General features: G+C 41.4%; 1 protein-coding gene across 2 annotated transcripts in view; it reads left to right on the forward strand.

Annotated features, from left to right (window-relative positions):
- Nucleotides 1-932: 932 nt before the first annotated feature.
- znf423 (zinc finger protein 423) overlaps nucleotides 933-26,505 on the forward strand; it is a 144,576-nt gene continuing 119,003 nt past the window's right edge. The window contains exons 1-2 of one of the 2 annotated variants that reach the window (XM_063896613.1): nucleotides 933-1,980; nucleotides 21,011-21,073. In XM_063896613.1, the coding sequence (XP_063752683.1) occupies nucleotides 1,941-1,980; nucleotides 21,011-21,073 (103 nt within the window). In that variant the 5' untranslated portion in view covers nucleotides 933-1,940. Of the gene's footprint in view, nucleotides 1,981-21,010; nucleotides 21,074-22,508; nucleotides 22,699-26,505 lie in introns of those variants that run through there. The other variant, XM_063896621.1, reaches the window with a different exon arrangement.

Here is a 26,505-nt window from a genome sequence, read left to right on the forward strand (position 1 = left end):
CATATAGATATGTGTATTATAAACAGATATGTATGGCAGATGTGTATAATAATATATATATATATATATGTATGTGTGTACTATAAACAGATGTGAGTAGACATTCACAGAGCTCAGGAGTTCAGCAGTCTTAAATAATGTACATAGTGAGCAATAAGTAATCAAAATTAAAAAGAATACCTTTAATTTTACTGTAACCAACACTATTGCGTTAGTTATTTTTGTCTAGCATAATGTGGTATTGTCATCCCTGGCCATTTGTATTGTCTTGGAATTTCAGTTTTTGAGAGATTTATAAACAAAAATACTTTCTGTCACAGCCTTAGGTGTTGTGTTATTGATTTAAGCCAAAAGAGAGGGCCATGCTATAATATTCCTACATCATTGTTTAACATGCAAATAAACATTGTCATTGCTGTATCTTTTAAAAGATGACATGCTGTGTGACACTGGTTGCTAGCTCACAGCATCCTCCACTACTGAGCACTGTTTAAAAACTAGAAAGGCTTCCCCCAGTACTTGGTGAATAGCAATTAGATTACTTGTGCTACTGTTATTGCGTTTGTAAAACCAAAAGTACGTTTTGACCTAACTTTAGGGCCTCTTCCACATCCTACTTCATTCCAAGTCCATATTTTCCCTGTGTCTCCTCCCTCTGTAGTCTCAGAGTCCCTGTTGTAATGGTTGCTTTCGGCCACAGTTGGGCGCTGTTGCCTAACCCTCTCCAAACTTCCCCTCTCTCTCCGTCAGCCCAGCCTGCCTCTCTCCTGCTTCAGCCAACCCGGGCTGTGCCGAGCTGCTCCCTGCGGGATCAGAGCGCTCCCCCGCCGGGACCCTTCTCTCACATCCCCCTGCTGGGACGCGGCTACATTTCCAGCCAAGCACTGCCTGCCTTGGCTTTATTATGTGTGTCTGCGCCGCAGCCCCGCCAGCAGAGGCAGGCAGAGGAGGAGGAGGGAGACTGGTAGCCAGAGTCAGGACAAAGAAAAAGCAGGGAGACAGAGGCTAGCAAAGGGTTAGACTGGGAGAAATATTAGGCTGCTATTAATATCGCCGATAGGGCATTGGGAAATATTAACAAAAAGAAAGCGTGGGTTGTAAAAGCAGTATTCCCCTCGGGGTGGAGATGATGGGGAAGAGCGCAATGTCCATGCCACCAAACCACCACTGCCTAGTGTAGAATAACGGGACGGAACACAGGAGGCTGGTCAGTTCGGGTCGGTGAGGCTTTCCTGGAGGAAAACCCAAATCAAAACAGCCGAAAATAGTTTCGATAAACAAAAACAAAAAGAAAAAAGAAGCCCCGACTAAGCCGCGAGGAGCACGAAGACAGAAGCCACGTTTCATTTTGAGACAATTTCACAGAACCTCCTCGGTCGCTTCGCTTCACCTGGACCGTCACGTACCGCTGTGGTGCCGCCACCACGCTATCGGACGGTGCCGCTGTCACTTTTCCCTAATACCGCGGGACTTGCTCAGGTGTTCGCCTCGCCTGTGGCCGGCTGCTCGCGCCCAGGTAGTAGTGCTCGAGAAGTCGGAGCGGGCTGCACCGGAGAAAGCAAATTGTGTGCAGAGGAAAGCAGAGACACTGAGGCTGTCGGCGTCCGGGCACGTTGTTACGAAGAAGAAGGGACTAACGACGGGAAGTTGTTCCCGTTACGCTACAGGTTGCGTGAACCCTCCCGACTGCTCAGGAAGAATACGCAGCAGAGGAGCCAGTCGCCTGTAAGCCGCTGTGCTCCCGGTGTGTGCGGTTTGTTGTCGCTGGACTTACGGCCGTTTCCCAATCAGAGACTGAAGCTGCCGCATTGCAACAGGCGAAGAAGAAGCAGCAGCGAAGTGTTAGACGTGGAGGACCGTGTCCGCCTGCATGGTTAGCAGAAAACACGGAGCGGAACAAAAACAATTAGAAAAATTAAAATTAAAAAGGAAGACCAGAAATGTCTAGACGAAAACAGGCCAAACCGCGCTCCGTTAAAGGTAAGAAACTGTGTTTTTGCTCCTCATGTGATAGGATACTTCACTCAGGAGTAGGAGAAAAACAAAATCCATGAACAAGATTTCATGCCCAACTCTGGTGTTTGTTAGCTAATTTAATTAAATGATCCCAAAGGGTTTCAATCTGTGGTTTTACAACATAGGTAAATTACATGTAAAAGGTTTGTGTAAACTCATATTTTGCATTTTCAGTAATTGTTTGTTATTAGTAACGAGATTGTTAAAATGTTGAACATTGACTGTGTAGCCTGGCAACAGTTTCGAAATGTAGCATCACATTCGATATAAGTTTCCAACATCTCTGGTTTATTGTCTCTTTTCTAACCGTCCACTGGGTTAATTGTTTTCAATTAGCTGCCATTCTGTCAGAACGTGAAATATGATACACTGGTGTATCGTTTCTGACAGCATGGGTTGTGCTTTTGGGTCAACCTGTTGTAATTCACTTTGTTAATGGGTCCATGTAATCTGGATTATTCCCATGTTGGGATGTGTTGCACTTTCTTTTAACAGCCCACTGCTGCTTTGTTGTGGTGTTTGGCTGGTTGACCCCAAATCAAATCACTTAGCCCCTATATCCAATGTCTCTGTAGTTTATTTTCACACCAAATAAAAATGTATTTAATATGATCCACCCTTTAATAGAAGTGCGTTGCATTGCTTGACATTAACTTATTTATTTTAACAATATTGCTGTATCAATATTTTTTCCATTTTCTCAGCTTTTCAGGCCTCCCTTCCTACTTAAATAATGTCTTCCATGGTTGGGCATATAATGTCCACATTCATTTTTTGTAAAGTTCAACAAAAGGCAACTTAAAGGTCTAAAATCCCCATATTAAAAAGGAAGCCTTAAATTCCCCCATTACCATCTAATAGTATTCATTGCAGTGCATGGGTGAGTGGGCATCTTGCATGAGGGCATGTGGTGGCCTTGGCCTCCATGTTTCCTTTATGGGACCCAGATGGGCAACGGGACGGGCTGACCATGTGGTTGCCACCCCCTCCCCTGTTTCCTCCGCCATATAGGCTTTCCCTTTCTGTGACTAGCCTATATCTGGGAAGGAAACAGATTTTTTAAAAGTGGTTCAAACTGGGTGTAAAGTTTGATAAAGCGCTTGATCTTCATTGGAGGGTTTCAGGTTCTGAAGTCAAGCCTGTTTCATCTTCATATCACATGCTTGTGTTGTGTTTGTAATTGGATATGTTTGTGTTTGTAATATCTATTACTTTGGGATACTTGTTCAGGAACACCGATCGTTGTTGTTTTCTTCAACCCACGGAAAGGGGTTGTGAGTGAGAGTAATGCGTCAGTTTATAGATTCCACAGCCTCCTCAGGAATGTACTGTAAAGCTGGTTGGTTGTTGTCGATATATCTTATAACAATTATGTGACCATTTGCAGTGAGTGTAAGTGGACTTTTGCAGGGCACTAGAGTTAGTAATCCAAATTAGAGCATGGAGAAAAGATTGACGCATAAATCTTCTATGTGTTTTTGGGTTAAAATCTGACTCAACAGTATCATTAAAGTGGAAAAATATATATTTTTTGATGGATGCACATGTTCAAATGACATTATAATGACTTATGGCAACTGTTTTCAGTTGAGTGCTGCTGGCAATATCTATTGATCACACGTTTAACCAATAGGACTATAAAGTTCCCTATAAACTGCAGAGTTTTCTATCCCTTCTTTTATTGGTACTGTATTTCTTTATTGGTACTGTATTTCTTTATTGGTACTGTATTTCTCATTTCTGTTTGGGCGAACTAAAAATAAATGCATTGCTGAAGTGATTAAAGGCCAATGATGTCATAAAATGGAATTACAAAAAAAAATCAGTTGAAAATTAGGAAAAATAAGCACTTTATCACTGATATAACCAGCGACTATTTGATAAATTATGCTCCTAATTAATCAACTAAGTTGTCTTTAATCATGATTTAAAAGTCGTCTAAATTATCACTTTATCAGTAGTTCTAAGATGTGGTTGAATTTGGTTAATGCCCTCTTCTGTAGCGTTGTCGATGCTTGATGCAGTCTGTCAGTGAACACATCAGCTGCTGTGCACCAATGAATCTGTCCTCAGTGTGTGTTTTTATGTGCTTATTTATACTTGCAACATTTACATTCTTGTATTTGGGTGTGCATCATGGACACGCACACCTTGTGTTTGTCTGAGTGTGTGTCACTAAGGCAGCCTGGTCTCAGCAGCCTGGATAACGAGAGCTTAGCTTTAGTCAGGCAGCCAAGCGAAGCAGAGCGAAGCAAAGCTGAGGCGGACGACCACCACTGTGTGTGTGTGTGTGTGTGTGTGTGTGTGTGTGTGTGTGTGTGTGTGTGTGTGTGTGTGTGTGTGTGTGTGTGTGTGTGTGTGTGTGTGTGTGTGTGTGTGTGTGTGTGTGTGTGTGTGTGTGTGTGTGTGTGTGTGTGTGTGTTAAAGGTAACACAGCCCTTGTCGTCTAGCTTGCATAAGCACCATGTGTTTTGTGTATGTGTACTGATGCATCTGTGTGTGTACGCGTGTTGCTATCTCCCCTCCGCACCTTGCCCCACTGACAGCTTGGCGAGACCTGGCATTCGGGGGAAGATGGAGGTGAGAGAGATAGAGATGGAGGAGGAAAGAGGGGGTTGAAGGGTAAAGGGGAGAGAGAGGAGAGGTGTTTGGGGGCAGCACAGTGGCACACAGCAGGTGAGTGGGCAGGGGGGGAGGGGGATTGGCGATGGAGGCCAGTAGGAGGTGAGCATCGCCGGGGGATTATCTGTGTTTTCATGTTCTTCTGTCTTTCACCTGCTCACCCAACTCTGACTGGCTGGCTGGCTTACGGACTTACTGGCCAGCCAGGCATGCCAAAACAAAAACAAAGAAGCACAAATTCCCACCTCCGCCATATACTGCGGACTGAGTGGCCCTGCTCTGAAAAGGGTTGTTTTTATCTGGAAATGAAATTCATAGCTGAATGTTGATCTTTCATTGTCACTTTAACCCTGTCAAAGTTTTCGTGGATCATGGGAAAATGCTTGCCTATGGCCCACATCCATCATGTTAGATAATACTTTTTATCCTTCCTTAACAACTTCAAATGTATTGCTACCAATAACAACTTGTGTTTTTAAGTATTTATATTTGCAGAGTTTGACATTTAGGGCATGGATTAGGGAAACAAATCAATTAATGATATTAACTAGCTATTGCAGTGGCAAGACGCTGTCTTGTCATCAGGCCCAAAAAAACGTTCTCACTTTTACTTTCAATGGAGAGAGACGTTGTAAATCATGTTTTTTTTTTAATTAATTTTTTTAACAAGTAATTTTACCTCTATCCATTTGGCGGAGACGATGGAGCAGATTGGAGGCGGGGCTTATGGAAAACGCAATGTTCTACAGCCTCAGATCCGGGTATTATTGTACTCAAGCAACTTTCATAGGAATGAACGGTTCCCCGCCTCAAACGCTGTATCCAGTTCTCTTTATACATCCATGGTGTAATCCATGCGGTGGAGCTACCAATTGGATTTTAGAATTCATATACTGTATGCAACCTTATTTAACACATTTAAAATAAAATAAAAAACATATTATGATTAGTTGCATCCCTTGATATTTTAATCCACCCACAACAAACAGCAGGATGTTTCCTTACTGCTCCTCCATGTTCCACCACTGCAGCTAAACTCCTCTGATGGATTTTCCTGACCAGCCTAGCCTATACAGTGATTAGGCCTTGTTAACAGTGGGGGGAGTTGACTAATTGCAGTCTGTTAATTGAACACGGACTAATGGCGCGACGAAGGGCCATGAAACTAGCTGATGGGGTGAGAGGAAAAGGAGGGGTGAGCGGCAGAAAAGAAATGAGAGCACGGCTTCTCTCTTATCAAAATATTATTTCAATGGATTAATCCCTTTTTAATGTGTGTCTTTAGCGAAGCGAGGCAGCAGAAATCTCCTTCTCTGTCTGCGGCCTCGCTATCCTATCTTTTCCTCTCTCTCTCCCAGCTCTCAGCCCCTTGAGTCTCTCATGCATTATGTAGTGATGATTATTACTTAATTACACATTAATAAATCCGCTTCATTTGCAGGACATTAAACGGGAGTTGAGCGCATATGACAGGGAGATGGAGGAGAGCCGGAAAGATTCGAGAGGGGAGGGAAGGGAGGGAGCACTTTACTTTCTAGTGTTTATTTGGTTTGTTTAGAGTGAGTGGAGTCAAATGAGTGGGAACAGAGGGGAGGTTTGGTCCGGTGTGTGTTTAGCTGAGCTTTTCCCGGCTAATAGCATCATGTCCACTTTCTCACTCTCTTACTCTCTGTCTTAATCTCTCTCACTCCTACCTAAATTCTTTGTTTCTTCCACCTATTCATAGTTTGGCTATAGCAACAGAATTTCAGATAATTTATTTTGAGAATGTTCACCTTTTAAAGGTCTCCTATTACGCTATATTTGAACAATATATTGTAGGGCAATATCGAAACAAAACTTGTCTGTGTAGTGCTTTGCTCAAAATACCAAACAGATCACCCATTGTAGCATGCCTCATACCCCTCTATGTCAGCTCTGTGCCTGAAGTGCTGATTCTGTGACTGTCGCTTAAAATTTGAGCTGAGCTGAAGCTGGCAACGCCCCTTTGCAGGATCATGCAGCTTTCTCTCCTCTTTGAAAGTTTTCTACCGGGAGAAGATACTCGGCTAAACGCTGCCATGATTAATCCCCAGATTATGTTCCAAACCACATCAAGCATAATTTCTGAAACACTTCTCAGTGTTTACCACTAGAACAGTGACAGTATATGTATCAACAACTCTAAGTCCCTCCTGCAGACATCCTGCTGAACACACAGAGGTGGTCGAGGGGATTCAGCTCGAGACTGTATATGCGGGACGATAGGTTGAGAAGTGTCACGTGGGCGGGACGTTGCCAGTAGTTCAATGTAAAGCCAGCCCACATTTCGGTTATGACGTCAAAACCGAAGCAAATCTGGATCAACTCGTTTGTACCCCCGTTTTTAGAGATGAGGGTTTAGAGGAAACGGAGAGGGTTGTAATTTTTTGACACTTTGTAAGTCTCCTTACACACCGGGGACACATATTTTTGTATAAAAGACATCAAAAACTGCATTTTGCGTAATAGGGGACCTTCATACTGCTAGATCTCTGACCAAATTGAGCCCGTACACAATTACAACCATGGCAAATGATTGTCCAGCTATTATTCACCTCAAACCCTCATGCAGTTCTTCTCACACTGCATTGTATTTGTTATATAGCCAAATACAGTTTAGTTGTTATACTTTTACAACTCTTTGTTTAGCACAATATTTAACACTAATGGATGTGGTAAGTTTGGCTCACTTTTTTCCCTTTAACAAGCTTGATTTTAAGAGTGACTCAAGCATTATTTCTGGTAAATGAAGTGTTTTCTACACAAGGCTGCAACTTAATATTTTTATTGATCTCACCTTTTTATTTCACAATCAATTCTATGTTTGGTCTTTAGCAGATACAATAAAATGTTTAAATATGTATACATATTTATACAGGGTTAAATTTAAAGTCTTCAAATTGCTTTTTGGTCTAAATCCAAAATATGATTAATTTTCTTTTATTTAAGACAAGAATATGGTGCAAATCCCTTCTGTTGATTGGCCAATCAAATAATTGAATAGGTGTTTCAGCTGCAAGTCTATGCCATCTTACTTTTTAAACACTGGTTAGGGCTCCATTATAGTTCATGTAAGTATGTGGTTTTAAATGTATTAAGAGACTCGAGGATTGTAATTATTCATTGCCTGGAGTTAAAGTTATTGTCAATTAACTGTGCAAGACTTTAAAATTAACAACCGCCAACCCTCAAAATGTGGGTAAAAATTAATTGTGGTGGGAAGTGTCATGAAATTCCAAGACAGTTTGGTGGTTTCTTAACCTAATTAGGAAAACTAGTTTAAGAAGGCACAATAAAATGACCTCTGCAACAGGACGATGACTTACCCAAGTTCATTTATTTTACTTCATATAATCGCTGTTCAACCGTGTATCATCATTCCAGTATCAAACACCAGCATGAGGACAGTTTGGTACAGTTAATCTTTCCGTTTCTCTTTCCCTTTTCTCACTTTTCTGTCTATTTTTCTTCTTCTCTCTGCTTCTCTTCCCCATCTGGCTTTAACATTAGAGTAATTTAATGTCACCCTTTGGCGGAGCACAGAGACTTTCATAGGGCGACTGGCTCTTATAAAACTCAGAGACCTTACACATGTGGCTTGGATTACATGAGGACAACAATATGTTGTTTTGTAGGTACATCAGAGGCACCGCAAACGCCTTTTTGCTTTTATTTGTACCAAAAAAATGTGACCGCTTATCTCGTTTTTATTTGTGCAGCTACAAACCATGTTAACAATAATGCAATCAGTGTGCGTACAGCCACATTGACTAACTCCTGTATAAAAGCTTGTATTGGCTTTGCATTAAAGCCTGCTGAACCATTAAATGGCTTTCCGAGAGCTTTGTTTGAAATTCCATTGACTTCTCGACAGGGGGTGGGTTTGAGTTTTTTGTAGTTTTTTTTTTCCTCAAATGGGACAAAACAAGCTAATGTAATTGGTGATCGGTGAAGCCCAGCAGTACCATGCATTGAATGTAATTGGATGCATGTTGATCTTCACTCAATTAAAAACAAATTACTACACAATTGAACACTCAGTGTATAAAAGAACTAAGTAGAGTAGGTCAACTTTATTGAAGATATTCTGAGATGCAATACAAAAAGCACAGGTGTAAATAACATTGTCTAGGAATTCAGTTTAGCTCCTTTGTTTTCATTCACAGAAAATTGTGTAATTTGGGTTAACGGCTAAAAATGGTTAATGGACGTGACTTCACATGTTTCCTTCATTAGTGTTGAGCGGTGAACACGAGATTTTCTCTGAAATAATGGATGGAAGAAGGTCATATCATCTGGTAGGCTTGGTCAGGTTTTTATCGTGTGTTAACTCATCTGTGTGTCCAGAAAGGGTGAAGTCCCTCAGTGAGGTGTGTTTATGCCAGCGACGAGTCCTTATCAGCGGCCAGCCTGGCGGGGTTGTGCATATACATGTGTGTGTGAGAGTGTGTCAGAACAGGGGCGTCATGGGCAAGGGCCGTGCCATTGTAGCGGCTTAGCTAGCCTCGATTATCAGCTGCAAACTCACTGGACCTTAACACACACCCACCCCACTGGAGACAAACACACACACACACACACACACACACACACACACACGAGCACAGTGTAGCTGAGCTCCGTGCATGCCTTGGCTTTTAAGAAGAGAAAGATGATGCTTGTGTGACTACACACACACACACACACATTTAGTCAATCCAGACATAGATTCCTTAGCCTAAATCCCCCCACTACTGGATAGTCTCAGAGGACCTGGGCCCTTCTAAGTTTCCTATGGCTGAGTGTGTGTGCGTAAGCGTCTCTCACTGAGAGATTACGCTTGTTTCTTTGTTGCACACAGACTATTTGCCTGCAGTGTATTTGTATATCTACTGGATTTTGGAGTGTTTGGTTAGATCTTATGTCCTGTGTTGTCTGTCCATGTTGGAGCCCATTAAGTGGTGCAGGAATGAGTCCTAAAAAACTCAGAAATGAGTCAGCATTTTACCAATTCTGGTTCAATGAGTTTAAAGTTGCACTATTTTTGATTACGTTTTTGCTAAGATGCCTGAAATAAGGTCTGTGGTTAACAATAGCTCTATGACAAAAAAGATATCAGTAAACAACCAAATTGAGAATGTCCCAAGCTTCTTGGGAGTTGATAACACTGATCGCTAACAAGTGAATAAATGACACTACTGAACAACATCACACCGAGCACGCATCCCGTCTTTAACTTAGCGGTGGAGATGCGCAGCCATGTGACCTTGTAGTTTGTCAATAGCAATTAGCTTTTTACTTCTATCGTTGGCATTTTCACTTCAAACATCATAAAAATGGTGTTAATATGTCCAGATTATCCTGCTGAACAAAACACTTAAATATCATAAATGTGTACCAAAGATCTTAATCCATTGGTAAAATCCACTGCTTTTTGTCGATGGAGCCTTGCGATGCTTACTTCAGCCCCCCCGTACTAAAGATTCATTTTGTTATCAATCAACATGGAAATCATTCATTACATTTTTTTAATATAATTTATACGGACTGCCCCTGCTTTGTCCATTAATTGGCCGTTTGGTTTTAGTCAACTTAGATTTATTATCACCATTATCCTTTTTTCATGCTTCTCTAATGCTGAATGATTACTTCCCAAAAACTTGTGAGCACATTCATTTATTATTTCTTTAGTATTCATCCAGTAATAATATACAGTCTTACTTTTGTTCAAATCTTTTTTGTCAACTCTCTGGATGCACAGGATTGTATTGAAACGATTAACATGTGGATGTGTTCAGTAGACGTCCATATGATAAATGAGGGGGAACAGGTGTGTGAACAGGAATAATGGCTTATTATTTTAGACATAATTGCAGTTATTCCTTCCTTCATTCTTCCCCCCCCTTACGTCTTCCCTCCTTCCCTTCTGCAGCCTCATGCATTTCTTCCCTCCACTCCTTCCTTCCCCCTCGCCTCTCTAATAATGTCACCCCCCCCTTCCTTTTCCTTCCTATTCTGTACATTAAACATTAGTGGTGGGGGCAATTAGCAGTGCCCCTCTGCACACCTGGCCGATGCATAATATATTTATCTGGCTACCCTCCCACCCCCTCTCTGGCTCACATACACACACATGCTGCTGTTGATGAAAGGGTGACTTTTGGGAAATGGGAAATGTGTGTGTGTGTGTGTGTGTGTGTGTGTGTGTGTGTGTGTGTGTGTGTGTGTGTGTGTGTGGGCTATGAGGACTTACAGAGTGTTATGCCCCCTGGTCTGACCCCCGCATAACCTAAGCTTCAGGCCGGGCCATAAATCAGGTTTTCAGACTCATACTTCGTTCTGTTTTAAAAAAATATATATTATCCAATCCCCCCCCCCTTTCATTTGTCAAAGTAAGCCTCATTCTTGGTCTTAAGAGCAGGAAAAATGTATCAGATTTTCTTTTTTTTATCCATCAGTTATATATCTTTTAGTGGTGTTACGGAACGTAGTTGATCCATTACTTACGTTGAGTACGGAATCTCACTTATTGTTCAGCATGCATTTGTGTATCCTGTTTGTGCATGTGTGTATTTTGGACCTATGTGTGTGATGTAATGTAAATAACACCAAAGTGGAAAAAAATGAATTTCCCCTGGGGGATAAATAGTCTTATATGAACTGCCGATTTAAATCCCAGCCATCATAGACGTTATTAAAAGTTCCATTTGCGGTTTCAGTAAAAAATATTCAAAATTATAATAAAATGTTATGTTTTTATGCAAATAACTCCTATGGTTAAAATGTACAATGATATAGATAATATTTTGAATTCAGGAGAGTAAATCTGGAGCTTTGAATAGGATCTTTTTTTTCAAAGCTGTTGCTAAAATGATTTAATCTTTTGTTTAACAGCTTTTTAGCCCACTCTGCTTTGTCATATAGACACACACACACACACACACACACACACACACACACACACACACACACACACACACTGGAGCCCGACTAATGTGCATTGTCCTCAGAGTGTGGACCCTTGAACAGAACAAGCTGCTTGTGTTGTGTTCCCTTTTTATTGGACACTCTGCCGGGTCTTTGTAGCGCGCCCCACTATAGACTTACCAATGCTTCTTTTTAGTGCTCAAGTCTTCAGTTGGTTTTTCTAACTCCTTTCAATTCACCTCCCAGTCAAAAGGCAAGGGCGCCCCGCTGTGACCCATACAATGGGGCAAGAGAAGTGCGAGAGCAAGAGAGCGGCAGCGAGAGAGAGGCACTCCAGGTTGAATTACAACAGACAGGGAGAGAAAATGTTTACAAGCGGAACATATCGTCCTAATATTTAGTGAAATAATAATTCCTTGCAATTCGATGAATCCCTGGTAAATATTTTATGTAAATGTGGTAATTGCAATATAATCATTGTAGGTTTTATTCGCCAATTGGTAATTATTTACTAAATGTTGCTTTTCCTCTGCTTACTCTCAATATTAGGCAACATATAATAGCTAAAGTTAGGATGGCAAATGACTCTCGGATAAGCTTTAGAAAAACCAGAGTGACTTTACTTGTTCTGTTCTGAAACAGCAGCAGAGCAGGAGAGGCGGTTACTCCTCTTGTACGCCCGCTCCCTAATAAAAGCTTCATGCCTGTATCAAGACAGAATGAAGTAGAGAGACAGAATAAGAGATTGCATGGTGAGATTGAAGGTGTGTGTGGGTGTGTATGTGGTGAGTGCAGGCCAATGGTCTGCCTTAGACTCAGAGTTGATAAGCAGTCTAGGGACGAGCATACCTATCCTTCTCTCCTTTCTTGTCTCCTCTCGCCTGCTCTATCATAGGACTTTCCGACCCTTAAAAGCTAATTACGACATTGGTAAAGGTAGTTAAATAACATGTAATAGCACTTAAGCCAAAATGTATGTTCTACTCTTTTTTTATAATGAACCTTGGCTAATAGGATGATTATCTCTTAGCCAACCCTAAAGATTTCTGTTTTCTTGGAGTATACTGATAATTTATGTTCTTGTGTATGGTCTCTTTTGTTTTTCAAGCATTACTTGATTGATTGTTTTTTTATCTGTGGGACTTAAATCAGTTGCTATGGACTATAGGCATATTTGAGGGATGGTTTGGCGATATAAAGCCTGCATTTAACCAACATTTTTAACCCTTATAGACACGGTGTCCACTTTTTGGAAGCCATTAGAAAAATTATAGTCTAGTACCATGTCCCAAATACCAGGTATCTTTGCTTTTTTTCAATATTGCATTATAAATCAAAACAATCTGCAGTGAACATCAGGCATCAGCGGTTTTAAAGTGATTTAATGGAACTAAGAAACATATTTTTTGTGCTTTAATAATTCATGTATGAGCATCTTAACATAATATAAATGTAAAATAGGGAAAAAAGTAATTTTGAAAAAGGGTCGCTACGTTTTGCGTTTGGAACAAGATGCTTGATTATACATCTACTCAAACAAACAAACAAACAAACAAACATCCAGCATTGCTCTGAGCGTGCAGTGTGTATATTTTTCGTGTTGCTCCCAGAAGGAGCGTGACGAGCAAGTTAATCTATCCGCCAGCGATGCGGTGTGACACAAAGCTGTTTATTTCCCTCTTTCCTCTCCGTGTCACCGTCTCTCTCCCTCCCTCTCTCCTGTAAAGCCTAATCAAGTTTGTATCAAGCTAAATAATGCCTTAGCGTGAAATTGGTGTCTTCAGTCAAAAAGCACTCCCCAGCCTGTACTACAAGAGAAGGCAATTATGTTCCCCTCCCTACCCCCCCACCCACCAGTCCTCACTCACTTGTGTGTGTGTGTGTGGATATGCATGCACTATAGTGAAAGAATGAAGTATACCTCATCATTTCTCTGAGATGTTCTTGAAAACATTTGAGTTCATTTGTGAACTTGGTGCCTTTGTTTGACTTGTGTGTGTGTCCTGGTGTGCGTGTGTGTTGAGGCTGCTGGGGGAACTTCTAGTTCAGTTATTTCTGGAATCTTCCCCAGAGTCGAGGTACTCCAGAGGAATGCTCTCCCTCTCCTCCTCCTGCCCTCTCTTTCGCGCTGTGTCCTACTCCTCATCCTTCGCTCCTCGCTGCCCTCCTTCACCTCTCCACTTTCATCCTCCTCTCTCCCACCCGTCCCTCTCCTCTTCTGATTTTCTGTTCTTTAATCCACTCTTTATATGTTTCAATTTGTTCCCCCTTTACTCCTCACTTTCCTCTCCCCTCTCCACGTCTCTCCTGCTATTGATTCCTCTTCCCGCCACACTCTCTCTGACAGACAGAAAAACAAATGTCAGATCAGAGAGGCTCTTTAATCTCAAGCTGTGTTGCTTGGCCCTGAACATCAACTCTACACTTGCTTGTGTGTGTGTAAATATGTGTTCATCTCTCTCTGTGAATGTGATGTGTGTTAATAAGCAGCTATTAGTATTAAATGGGTAAGTGTGTGTGCGTTTCCTGTTTTCATAAATGGAATTGGCCATGCATGTGCACTTTGAGGATCCTCTTTAAGGAAAATGCAGGGCTCATGGCAATTTAGGTTGTCAGATTATTTTTGGAGATGTGTTTGGGGATGTTTAATAGCAACTCAGATGGTCAACATAGCATGGTATAACAACACACTGACCTCATAAAGGACAAGAGAGAAGATGTGAGGAGCAAAATGGGTGCAGAGAGGAGGATATTTGAGAGGAGAATGTGCAAAGAAAACACAATCAGATAGTATAAACATGTTTGGATCTAAAGAGATGGTGAGAAAAGGACGAGTGGGGAAGAGTAGAAAAGAGATGGTGGAAGAGAGGAAGATAGAAAGGGCGATGAAGCTTGTCCGCCAGGCTTTGTTTGGTTGTTGTTCTTTCTCTCTGCCATCCATCTAAGCCCTCTGCTACCTCCGTCCCTTTACACACACTCTCACAAACAAAAGCATGCACACACAAACACTCACACTGTCCCAAACCCCAGACTGGCCTGGTGTTTCTGGCCAGTGGCTCAGTGCTCGGCGTGTGTGTGTGTGTGTGTGTTTATGTAATTTAAGGCTGTTTTGTTCAGAACGCAGGCAGGCAGAGAGAGCGGTTTTACTGCTGATAAAAGTATTTGGTTAATCAGCTTCTGTCCCCGTCCCCTGGCTAGAAGTGCTTACTTGTGTGTGTGTGTGTGTGTGTGTGTGTGTGTGTGTGTGTGTGTGTGTGTGTGTGTGTGTGTGTGTGTGTGTGTGTGTGTGTGTGTGTGTGTGTGTGTGTGTGTGTGTGTGTGTGTGTGTGTGTGTGTGTGTGTGTGTGTGTGTGTGTGTGTGTGTGTGTGTGTGTGTGTGTGTGTGTGTGTGTGTGTGTGTGTGTGTGTGCGTGCGTGTGCTTGACACAGGCCATTGAAGTTAGGGGGGCTCCCGGGGGGCAGGCTGGGGATGGAGATTGGCATCAGCCCTCGGCCAGTAGCGTCACAAAGTCGTTCCTGAGGGACAGGAAGGGCAGCCAATGAGAGAGTCCCTCTGGAGGTATAGGGAGAAATTGGGTTGGGGAGGGGAAACGGGGGCTAGGAAGAGGGCTGGAGTGGGGAAGTAAGAGGGGGAGAGAGAGAAAAGAAAGGGGGAGAGAGAGAAAAGAAAGAGGGAGAAAGGGAAAAAAAATGTCTAGAATGAGAGACAGCCATAAAGAGTGAAAAAGAGAGGGAGAGTTGGATGACAATTACCCTCTTGACTTCTGTCCAGCACCAGTTGTCAATCAGCCGGCCCCTCCGGGAACAGAACCAGTGTATCATTGGCTACAGTGACCCACATCCCGCCTCTCTGGGCCGCCTGGCCAATGCGTGATTGGCCACAGTGACCCACTCGTCAAAGAGATCTGGGAACACCAGAGCCTTGGGAATAAATGGCCCTGATAGCGTGCGTACATGTGTTGTTTAGGAGAGAAAAAAAGACAAAGGGTTTCTCTTATGGAGGCTGTAAGTGCTTCCATGGGACAGAAGAGAAAGGCAGGCAAAGATAGGAGGTGAACACATTTGGAGGAGGGGGGAATGCAAAGGAAGTGAGGAGGTGATAGAAAAAGAAGGGAAGGGAAGAAATTGAAATGGGTGATGGAGAAAAATGGAGAACAAAGCAAGCGAGGGAGCAGTGGTCAGGGGGGAAACGCATAAAAGACGGAGGGAGAAAGACAATAGGGGATAAAGATGGAAGGATATGGGTAATGAACAAGGGAAGAAAGAATAGGTAAAGGTGGGAGGGAGGAAGGCAAAAACAGATGTTGTAAAAAAAGAGATGGAGGATGGAGACGTGCGTGCGTGCGTGCGTGCGTGCGTGCGTGCGTGCGTGCGTGCGTGCGTGTGATTAATAACAACTGCGTAAATATTTGTTCATAGTGCCATCATGATGCTCTCCTGTTACCACTCTCCTCCGATAAACTCTAGAAATTGGAGCATGCCAAATAGCCGCAGCTCACTATTGAGATACTATCTGCCAAAATCAGTGCAGTTAACCTGCTTTTCTATCATGAGAGCTTTATAGCAGGGGTTTTATCTTTCATTGTCAATAAAGCTTGAATCAAGTGATGTGTTTGAACATATATTTAGTTGCCCTCAGTCTTAAACCAATGTATAAATATTTGCTGTGCATTTTTTAAATAAGAGTTTACGGATACAATTCACATCTTATTCCTTGGCTGAATGGCTACAGGTGTTCATTCACCTGAAAAGAGTAGGACCTCAAATATTCTAAAGCGTTGCTTTTTTCAGTTATGATATCAAAGATCTCATTTCCACATGCTGGTATTGTTTTAGTTGAAGGTTACACTGATATTGGGATATTTTGCTTTGCAGATTCTCATAATTGGACCTATTTTGCCTGTGCATGTTAAATGTGTGGTGTGTTTTGCATAGCAATTTGTCAAAACTTTTTTTTTGGGTTGGGTGATAATTACCGGTATGTGTTTCTGTATCTGATTATCGACGGGAATTTAGTTTTTTCTGCAGGTGTGGTTGACAGCTTATTTCACGTTGCCTTGGCTTTGTGTCCTTATGTCATCAGACATACTGAAAAAGTAATTAAGTTGTTATCAATGCCAATATGTGCAACAAAACTTAGAGGAAATTGACAGAGTTATTGGATGAGCTTGGATTGTGTAGTACAGAGCTCAAGATCTAATCAGACGAACGAGTGAAAACACCTGCGTTTGGTCCAAGCACAGGTGTGGCTAATTAGAAGTAATTAATTGTTCATGCTCCAACAACACTCTGTAAGCTGCATATCTTGAAAGCTTTGTCTGAGCAGCCTTATACCATACATATAAAAATACAAATGATATACATACTTCTTTGACCATAGAAAAACATATCGTTTTTATTAACGCATGTATGGAGCTATTATTGCTGGGAAGTTAAATGACTAATTGTGCCAGTTTGCATTTTAGAAACAACAGGCCTGAGTGTGTAGGAAAGTGACTGAAGGTAAAGAATAAATTGAGCAAGAAACACTTGGGGAAAGACATTGGTACTAGGACTGCACGTCTAATTGAATAGTTATCGTTACTGCAATATGAACTAGTGCAATATCAAAATCAAAGTTAGCACAATATTTGGTAAAGGCAAAACTTATAAAAAATGGTTTGTTTTCTGCAGACTTCCTTACAAAAAATGTTTGATACAAAAACTGTTGTTGATATATTTTTCAAAAATGTGAATAATGTTTAGTGCCGTCTAATATCAATATATATTTTTTTAATTGTTCAGCCCTAATTGACACCTGAATGCTGTCTTGTTCCTAACTGACACACATAATTCAGGTATCTATCTAAATGTAATCCACACACACTTTTTTACAACACATGTAGTTGAACTCTCCCCCCCATTTTTCTGATCCTGTATGTGCAAAAATGTAGAACCATTCCCACATAGACACACACCCCCTGGTGTGTGTAGGGTTCACAGTAACGGTGTGTGTGTCTCTGAGGGGGGACAGAGGGAGGATAAGGGAATCTAAATAAAGCTATGTTACTTGGCTAATGAAACACACTGTATTCCCTACAGTCTCGTCAGGAAAATGGGCTTTTAGAGGATGCAGAAATACCAGTACATGTAGGTCTTTCTATAACATCCCAAACTCTCGCCTTTTTTATTGTCGGACAAAAAAAATCCCTGTCGCAACAAGACTAGGGAAGCCGTTTAAAGCCAGTGTGGAGTCACTAGGGAACACTGCTTGTTAGAAAGTGAAACCTTTGATTCAGATCTCTGTCCATACGTGATAGTGATAGTTCCCTCATTTGATGGAGGTTCCAGAAGATTCTTCCTCCTTCCTTTAAGTCAGTGAGGCTCCATAATATTGTCACGGAGGAAGCACAGATGCTAGTGTTCTGAAACAGGTGCTGTGGGCATTTTTTTTTTATTCAGTAGTTAAAACTCCACATATTGCCACCACTTCTATGATTTTTGAGGCAATAATGCAATCAGAAGTATAAAGCTAACGCAACACTAAGCACATCACGATCGAATGGCTGCACGTAACCACTGCTAAGCTAAAGGTTAGCTTGTTAGCACTTGTTAGCAACCCCTGTTATCAAGACAAAGAAGTTTCTGTCATTCTGGAGTGGAGTATTTACTAAAGTATTTTAAGTCATAGGAAAGTATGTGAACATCTCTACACATACCTAGGTATCTAACCAAAACCCGTTCAAAAAAACGTTGATTAAGACATTGGAAGCAGAAGTGCTAAATTGCTAACTCATATCTATGTTTTAAGAATAACTTCTTGCACCTCTCTCAAGCTGGGTAATATAAGGTGTTTTTGAAGGAAAGCCCCTTTTGAACAACTTAGAGGAAGCACTGTGTTTATCTTCTGGTTTTTCTCTTCCCATACCTTCTCTCATGTGTTTCTGTCTGCTGTGTTTGGCAGACATGATAGTCATGGTGGGAGGTCTCTATCGGTGCTGGGTTCTGTTCAGACAGACGCAGAGCCTTAAAGTCGAAATCCTGTGCGGGTCTGTCTCCAGTGCATATGTACTTGTGCTCTTGTGTGTGTACTGTTTATCCTGGGATCCATTAGTCCATTAAAAGAACACTGCGGTCTACATCTGGCCCTCAGAACCAGCCACGGTCCCAGACTCGCAAAAGGTGATTTCAGACCTGATCCAATTGCTGGACCAGGTTTGTTTCTTTAGGTTTTGAGGAGGGGTCGTCAGTCCTTCTCAATTTTGGGTCAACTCAACATACTGAAATAAAGGACTATTGTTTTGGGATGGGCTTATCGATCTGCTTTTTCGACCCACACAGGCATCTCACTTCACAAACATCTGAAAAGGATAAGAAGTGACACGTTGCTTCAGAATCAAATTTCTGACTATTAGTGTGGTACTGTAGGACTGTTACGCCTTGGGGCACCTGTGTGTGTGTGTGGGTATGTGTGTGTGTGTGTGTTTTATCTTATTTACTATTGCCTCCAAGTTCTGGGAGGAGCAGAACTTGGATTTTCTATGTTTTTATTTTGTAGAATCAACAAAACAGCTGACTTTGTAGAACATTTAAGATTTACCTTGTATGTTTTGTGGAAAACATGCTCCGAAATGATTTTGGTGTTCATATTTATCCAAGCTCTGGGCCCAGTTTTGGTTGTACTTTACAGGGGGTCCATCAATGTAAAGTCAAAAATGTGCCTAATCTGTCCCTGTAGTAAAAAGCAACTACACCACAGGGGGAAGGTAGACATTAAAAATGAACTATCTTTCTCTCTTTTTGCAGGACTTCTCTGCAGTAAACTAAATACAGGAAAAATGCTTAAGAGCTGTTGAGATGTGGCTAAAAAAATGATTTCAATAACGTCTATGATTTGTTATGTATTAGAACTGTTATTTATTTTGTTGGTTTCTGAGTTTTACTAAATTTGAATCATAATGAATCTCATCATTATGAATATAAAAATCATTATTTGCGAAGTGACAAGCAGCCTATACTTCTCTGTTTTCATTGGATATGATGAGCATGGTGATTTTACCGCCCAGTATTGGACCTGGAACCGTGAAATGCTTCATTTGAATTTCACAAAGATGTTTTTCTGCATGTTTGGTACATATTTACGTTTGGTACATCATTTTTAGCAGGTTGTATTATATTGAGGGAGAAAATGCTTTGCTAACTAGGTTGTAATATCATTATGATCAGCCATGTGTGTGTAGGTGTGTGAATACTGTATGGCTGTGTATAATGGAAAACCCATGCCTGGTGTTAACTCTGGCCAGTAAAAGATGAAGTCACTCCACCATATTTTTACTTTCTATTCAACAGTTACATGTAAAAATGTCAACGCTTGTTCCTGTCACGATATGGCCTGCTATGGATCATTAAAAGGAAAATAATAAACTGTTGTCTTTTGTTGTACAGTTAAACCTTTTAAAAATGCATACGTTAAACCAATTAATTCAAGAGACCTGAAGGTCTACAATTTTACCAACGAAACTTGAACATCTATATTTTTATCAACCAAATATTCAGCCTTATATTTGGACAGAAAATACTCAATGTATTCAACTGTGAATTTGAAACCATGGGGTTGAACTGAGTAGGAACACCTCAACCTTTTGTTTTTCTTGTAAAGGGAACACTTCAGTGATTTATAACTTCTTGTTTTCATTTGAGCCTTTGGCTTAGCTAAACTGTGAGGATAGGGTGGGTCAAGTGGGAGCTGATGAGGAAATGGATGAGGAACATGAGGAGAAGTATAAAGAGCTACAGAGCTGGGAGGGGGTCACTGGGGAGCACAGAAGGAAAACCAGGGTTTTGAGAGATCAGAGAGAGAGGTGAGTAAGTGAGAAGTAAGGAATCGTGCTGTGGGGACGGGGGGTGCAGGAAACCCCATTGTGTGGAGGCTCCAGCCATTTCCTGTTTGTGTGCCAGCTGTACTTCCCTCCTTCCTGTTGTACCCAGGAAGTCAGTGTCACATTCCAGCTCTGATCAGCTCTGTGTCAAAGAGATCTTAGCACATTGTCATAGTCAATACCTGCATCTTTGTTGCTTCCTGGGTCTATTTTTAGAGGTGTTTCAGCTGGTACGCATTTGCAAAAGTTGAGACATGTAGACTCCATAACCATCCGATAAAACCACTAAAGATGTGATCATAGTTTTTAGAGATATTTTGCTCTTTGAATTCAATATTAGGGAGGTACATCCAGAAAACCATTACTGGAAACCATTAGTGGAAACTATTGGAATGTTTTAAACAAACGTGTAGTCCAGTTTAACCCTTTAACAGGTGTCAAAGTGTGTTCGGTCACCATAACATGTGAAACCTGTGATGTTGTGCTTTCCTTCATGGCTCTTCAACTATACAGCAAAGTCTGACTTGGTGCACGTTTCACATGCCAAACATACATTTTAATGTGTGTTTCCTTTCCTTTCCCCTCAGCGGTAGAAGAAGGGGAGTCCTCAGAGTGTGGAGGAACCTGGGATGAATCAACTGTGCAGACAGGTTTGTACACACACACACACACACACACACACACACACACACACACACACACACACACACACACACACACACACACACACACACACACACACACACTGATAATGTCATCAAGTTCCAGCAAGCTGTCAGATCCACACAAGAGGCTTAAGTCTATACGTTTCTCACACGCAAACACACACAGATGCACACCGTTTGTAATATGAATTCCACATGGTTATAATGGCCTGCTCAGAGGGATATAGAGAGAAAAAAGGAAGAAGAGATGAAGTGAAAATAGAGGAGTTTGGGTGGAAGGATTGGTAAAAGTATTAGGAGAAAGGAAAAACCATATAAGTGAGAAAAGAGTAGATTTGAAGAGAAAAGGAAGAAATGAGAGGGAGATGTGAAAAGAGACAGAGCACTCGTTGGTCTCAGGAGTCGGACTGAATGGAAAGAGAGATGACAAAGGGGATATGGAGAGGGAAAGATGGGTGGAGGGGGGGACAAGAGAGAGATTTGTGTGCTTTTTCACTACTCTCTGTGGTCTAGTGATATCCTGGGAGGAAGTCAGAAAGATGGTAGGGCTTTTCTTTATGTACTTTTTCTTGGATTTTGCAGTTTCTCCAAACCACCTGCTGTATTTCTCTATCCAGTCTCTCTCTCCCCTTCTATTCAGTCTTGTTTCCACCATGGGATGGGAATTTGAAATTAATTCTCACTCACTCTCTTTCGAAAAGGAACAAATGAACCAGCTTTGCTCTGAAGTTCTTGCATGTGTCTCAAGGTGGATGACAGAATATTGATTCATTGGGTGTGTTTTTTATTGTATTTTTGACTGAAAATAACATGTCCAAACTAACTACAGAGGACATACGAGAGTAAGCTTTGAGTGACAGCCATGGTTTAGGCAAAATATGTTTATCAAAGCACATATTTTTTTGTGAAAATACAACTCAGAACTTTAGAAATTCATGGCAAATGATGGTATTTTGAAACTGGCACTGTAACTTTATGAGCCATAAGTGATTTATGCCTTTTAGATAAAGTTGAAATTCAGCAGAAGAACGGCTTGCAGAGGATCTATTTTAAGATAATTTGATCCTGCCTGGTTCAGCCTTAATTCTCCTGCAACTGATAAGTATTGATTAACATACAGATTACTTTCTAAAAAGAATAGTTTGGACTTTATTAGCAAATAGTAAACAAAGTGTGCTCTACTCAAGATAGCAGAGCCCCTAGTGAGATATTAAAATGTTTTGTGCATTTCAACCAAATGTTTTTGTTGAATATTCCTTGGTACGTTCACACCGGATGTTTTTCATTAAAAGTTAAGTCAATAGAGTGGTGCAGGAACGAGTCCTAAAACCCGGACGTGAGTAAGCATTTTACCACTTCCGGTTCCCTCGTCTCAGAGTCGGTGGGATTTCTCCATATGATTTTGGAAAAATAGCTGGAAATAAGGTCTGTGGTTGACACAAATTTAAGAGACGGATCTATTTTTGTTCTACGACATTAAATACGTCAGCAGTGACCTCACTGGTGATATTTGAAGATTTTTCGTGTCTTAAAAAACGATGGTTGTTAACAAGGGGCTGAAAAGGACTACAGAAGTTGTCGAGGATGTTGTACGTCACTACGCTGAGCACGTAAATACTCCCATAAGATTGTTTGCCCCTGTTCTGCTTGAAAGCAAGTACCTGCGCTGTTGCAAACTCTTAAAACAAACGCTTCAACTTGTACACTTTTGAATCTGTATTTTTGAAAGTCAGTTTAAAGGATCTTAAGTTGGCGTGACGTTGAAGTTGTGCGACCCTGCTGTACTCGTCTGTAGTTCGTTTATAGCATAAAGTTAGCTTTTTACTTCTAGCGATTAGATTTATGATTCGAAAAATACAAAAGGTTATCCTACTGAACAAAACGTGTATTTATCAAACAGGTTCATTTTCCTTAGATCTTATTTTTTACCATATTCCAAAATCCCATGGAGAAGAGGGAATCCATACGCAGCTTACTTCTGGGTCGGCCTACATAAATACTTCATCCCTGCACCACCCTATGCAAATACATTGTTGTTTAAGTATCTACATGGAGATGAGCCCCGCCTCCTCACCAGAGCGCATACATTGATTGAAGCATAGATTGATTTACTGAATAATCGTCTCTACAGTATTATCAAAACTTTTTTCTATTATCAAAACTGCTCTAATAAGTCAAAGATTCATGGATAAATTCTTATGCATTGCACTGCTGAGAAACCTGCTATCTAAATTGTTGATGCATTACACAATTACACCATAGTTGTGTATATGTGATGCATCTACTGGTATCAAATACCTACCCTAGCACACATGGGCTATTTACATTCCCCCCGTTGTCATTATCACTTAGTAAGGATCACATTTTACAAACCGTGGCAAAAACACTTTGACTAGCGTAATTGTTTGCCAGCTGTAGCCAGTTTTTCTGCTCTGGTTTGCAGCCTATCAGAGAACAGTTAAACACTTCCTCTGACTAGATCCCTACAGGGACTCAAGATACTGCTGAATGTGGTAAATATGCAGTTATCTCTTTTGCTCTCGCTCTACCTCTGCTGCCCCGTCTCTCATTCAGCTCTATGGGGATAGAAGGAGGGGAAAGTATGACCCTAGGGGTGTCTATGACGTCCTAAACCCTCCGATCCTCACCCCCCCTTTCCTCCTCAGACTTGTGCTAACACTTCTCCAGGGGTGCCTTATGTGCGTGTGTGTGAGTGTGCGTGTTAAGGGGGGTGCTGACTGAGGTCCTGGGTGGCTCAGTAGAACTGCTGTGTGTGTCAGTTCCTGCAGGAAGCAAGAGTCCCATGGCACACACATGCACACACACACCTATCTCACACTCTTCCTCCCATAAAAAACATGCTGTCCCATATTCCCTTACTCAGCCACTCTTTCAATTTGAATTCTACCATCAATTCCCTCTCCATCTATCTCTTTTCCTTTCTTTCTCTGTCTCGTTCTGCCTCTCTGTTTCCTTCTATATCATTGTCTGTCTCCATCTCTTATGTCTCATACCTTTTTTTCCCTACTTTTTATCTGTGCTCCCATAAGAGTTTGTGGGAGTGTGAGAAAAGGCGTGAGAATTGCTGCCTATCCCTAATTCAAGCAGACCTTTAGTTTCCTTTACTCCCAGGGAGATGGTGTCCACAAGGACAGAGTGGGAGACTAAAACAGAGAAGGGAGAAGAATAGTGTCCCATACTTTTGTTAAATTCACAAACTTCCAGCCCTCCTTTTTCTTTTCTCTACTTTTTTTTCTGTCTCTCTTTCACTTTCTCTGGAAAATGTGTGTTGAGTTTGGACAGACCCGCGGGAGGGAAAGCAGAGGGAGGTGGGAGGGTGACTCAAAGGGGAATAGCATCGAGCCAACCTACTCTCCCCCCTTTCCTAACATCTCCTTCTTCCTCCTTTCCTCCTTCCTGCCCCAGAGAGGAGCCCTCGGAGGTCGAAGGTGCCCCAACACACTCAGTCTCTCTTTTCCCTTTTGCCCATCCACCCCTCTGTGGGACAGAAAAATAACTTGTCCCCTGGCTTCCTCCCTTTTTTCTCTCTCGTTACCTTGTTCCCCTGGTGTGCTGGGAGAATACAAAAAGTATGAAGTTGCCAAGGACAGAGAAAGGAACGGTTGAGGAAAAAGTTGAAAATTGCAGGTAGCAGCAGGGTTGCCAGAGTTCAGACTTTAAAATATGTTCATTGTCATAAAGGAGAATAAACCCGGCAGCAGACACATGTCTAACCATACAAGAGTACACTTCAGAGGCGTGTGTGTGTGTGTGTGTTTTTGTCCGCCTTGAAATCCTCCTCTCTTTCTCTAGAGTTTTATTTCTCCCAATTCTCGTCTTCTATGGACTACATGTACACACTCTTACTGTTTCTCTTGGACAACACACACACACACACACACACACCGACACACATACAGAAAGAGCCAGTGAGTCATCATGGAAAAGGTTTGTCAGGTCCCCAAGCTGAAACTGAGAAACTGAGACCTTACTGCATTATTGTTCTTCAGAGCTTAAAGTGTGTGTGTGTGTGTGTGTGTGTGTGTGTGTGTGTGTGTGTGTGTGTGTGTGTGTGTGTGTGTGTGTGTGTGTGTGTGTGTGTGTGTGTGTGTGTGTGTGTGTGTGTGTGTGTGTGTGTGTGTGTGTGTGTGTGTGTGTGTGTGTGTGTGTGTGTGTGTGTGTGTGTGTGTGTGTGTGTGGACTCAGACATCACTGGCTGGCCAGAAACATGTCCCCACCTAGCAGATGACAGAAAATGGTGTTTGTTGGTCAGATACGAGGTGGATACATTCAGTTTACATTAATGCAATTTATTTTGTCTCCTCTCATAGACCCAACACATTTGTAAATTACATGTTCACAGTTCTAGGTGTGACCTTGATTAGTTGACTATTCAATCTTATGAGCCTGATTCCACTACCAATCTCAAAATGTGTTTATAAATTAAAGGATGACACAATTTTTGGGTAAATGTAGGTGGTGAATATGGGAATGAAGAATGGTTTCTCCCAATAAGAAATATACATATAAAGCCTATTTAAGTAAAAAAACTCAGCCTATCAACAATACTGTTAAAAAATAAATAAAAATGTGACATTTCACTAAATCACGAGTGAATTTAGGGACCATCGTAGCAACATCTTGTTGAATATTTATGGTAGAATATTAAGTAAAAGTCGAAAAGAAATCAAGAAAATACTGTTCTTCGGAAATTAAAACAAAAGAGGAGAATCATGTTTAAAACGACACATAAAAGACATATTTACCTGCTCACCCTACTAAGCAAACCTGAAATAAAGACACATCAAGGTAGCTAAACCAAACATAATGAAAAATAATAACAAAATAAGAATATGACAAAGTAATTCTTATATACATTGACATTACATCTCATCGATCTATTCATTTATCAATAGGATAAGACAGAGTATTGTTATGGAGTGAAGGAAAAGTTTAAGAGTAAAAAGAACGTGTAAATAATGAGCAACTGAGAGTATGAAAGGCTTCTCCTGCTTCTGTGTATTATCTTGATGATGGTCAGAGCTGAGAAAAACAGGACACTGGCCCTTCTCTCTCTCCCTCTCTCGCTTCCTCTCTTTCTTTTCCTCTTCCTCTATCCCTCGCTCACCGCTACCCTCTGGAGGTCCATAATGTAGTTTTAATTTCCCCAAGGCTACCACAGGAAAACAGTTCCTGTGTGTGTGAGTGTGTGAGTGAACTATTATTGCCTGCTTGTGACAGTGCACAGTGCATCTGTGTTTTTTGTCTGTATTGCAGCATTTAAGCCCTTTGTCCTTTGTAATTTCTGTTGGTGTGTGTGTGTGTGTGTGTGTGTGTGTGTGTGTGTGTGTGCATGAAAAATTCAAATAAGTGAGCAGCTGTTAACTTGAGTATGCATTCTGCGGATCTGCTGAATT

The sequence above is a fragment of the Eleginops maclovinus genome, chromosome 2 (assembly GCF_036324505.1).
Source record: "Eleginops maclovinus isolate JMC-PN-2008 ecotype Puerto Natales chromosome 2, JC_Emac_rtc_rv5, whole genome shotgun sequence".
NCBI lineage: Eukaryota > Metazoa > Chordata > Actinopteri > Perciformes > Eleginopidae > Eleginops > Eleginops maclovinus.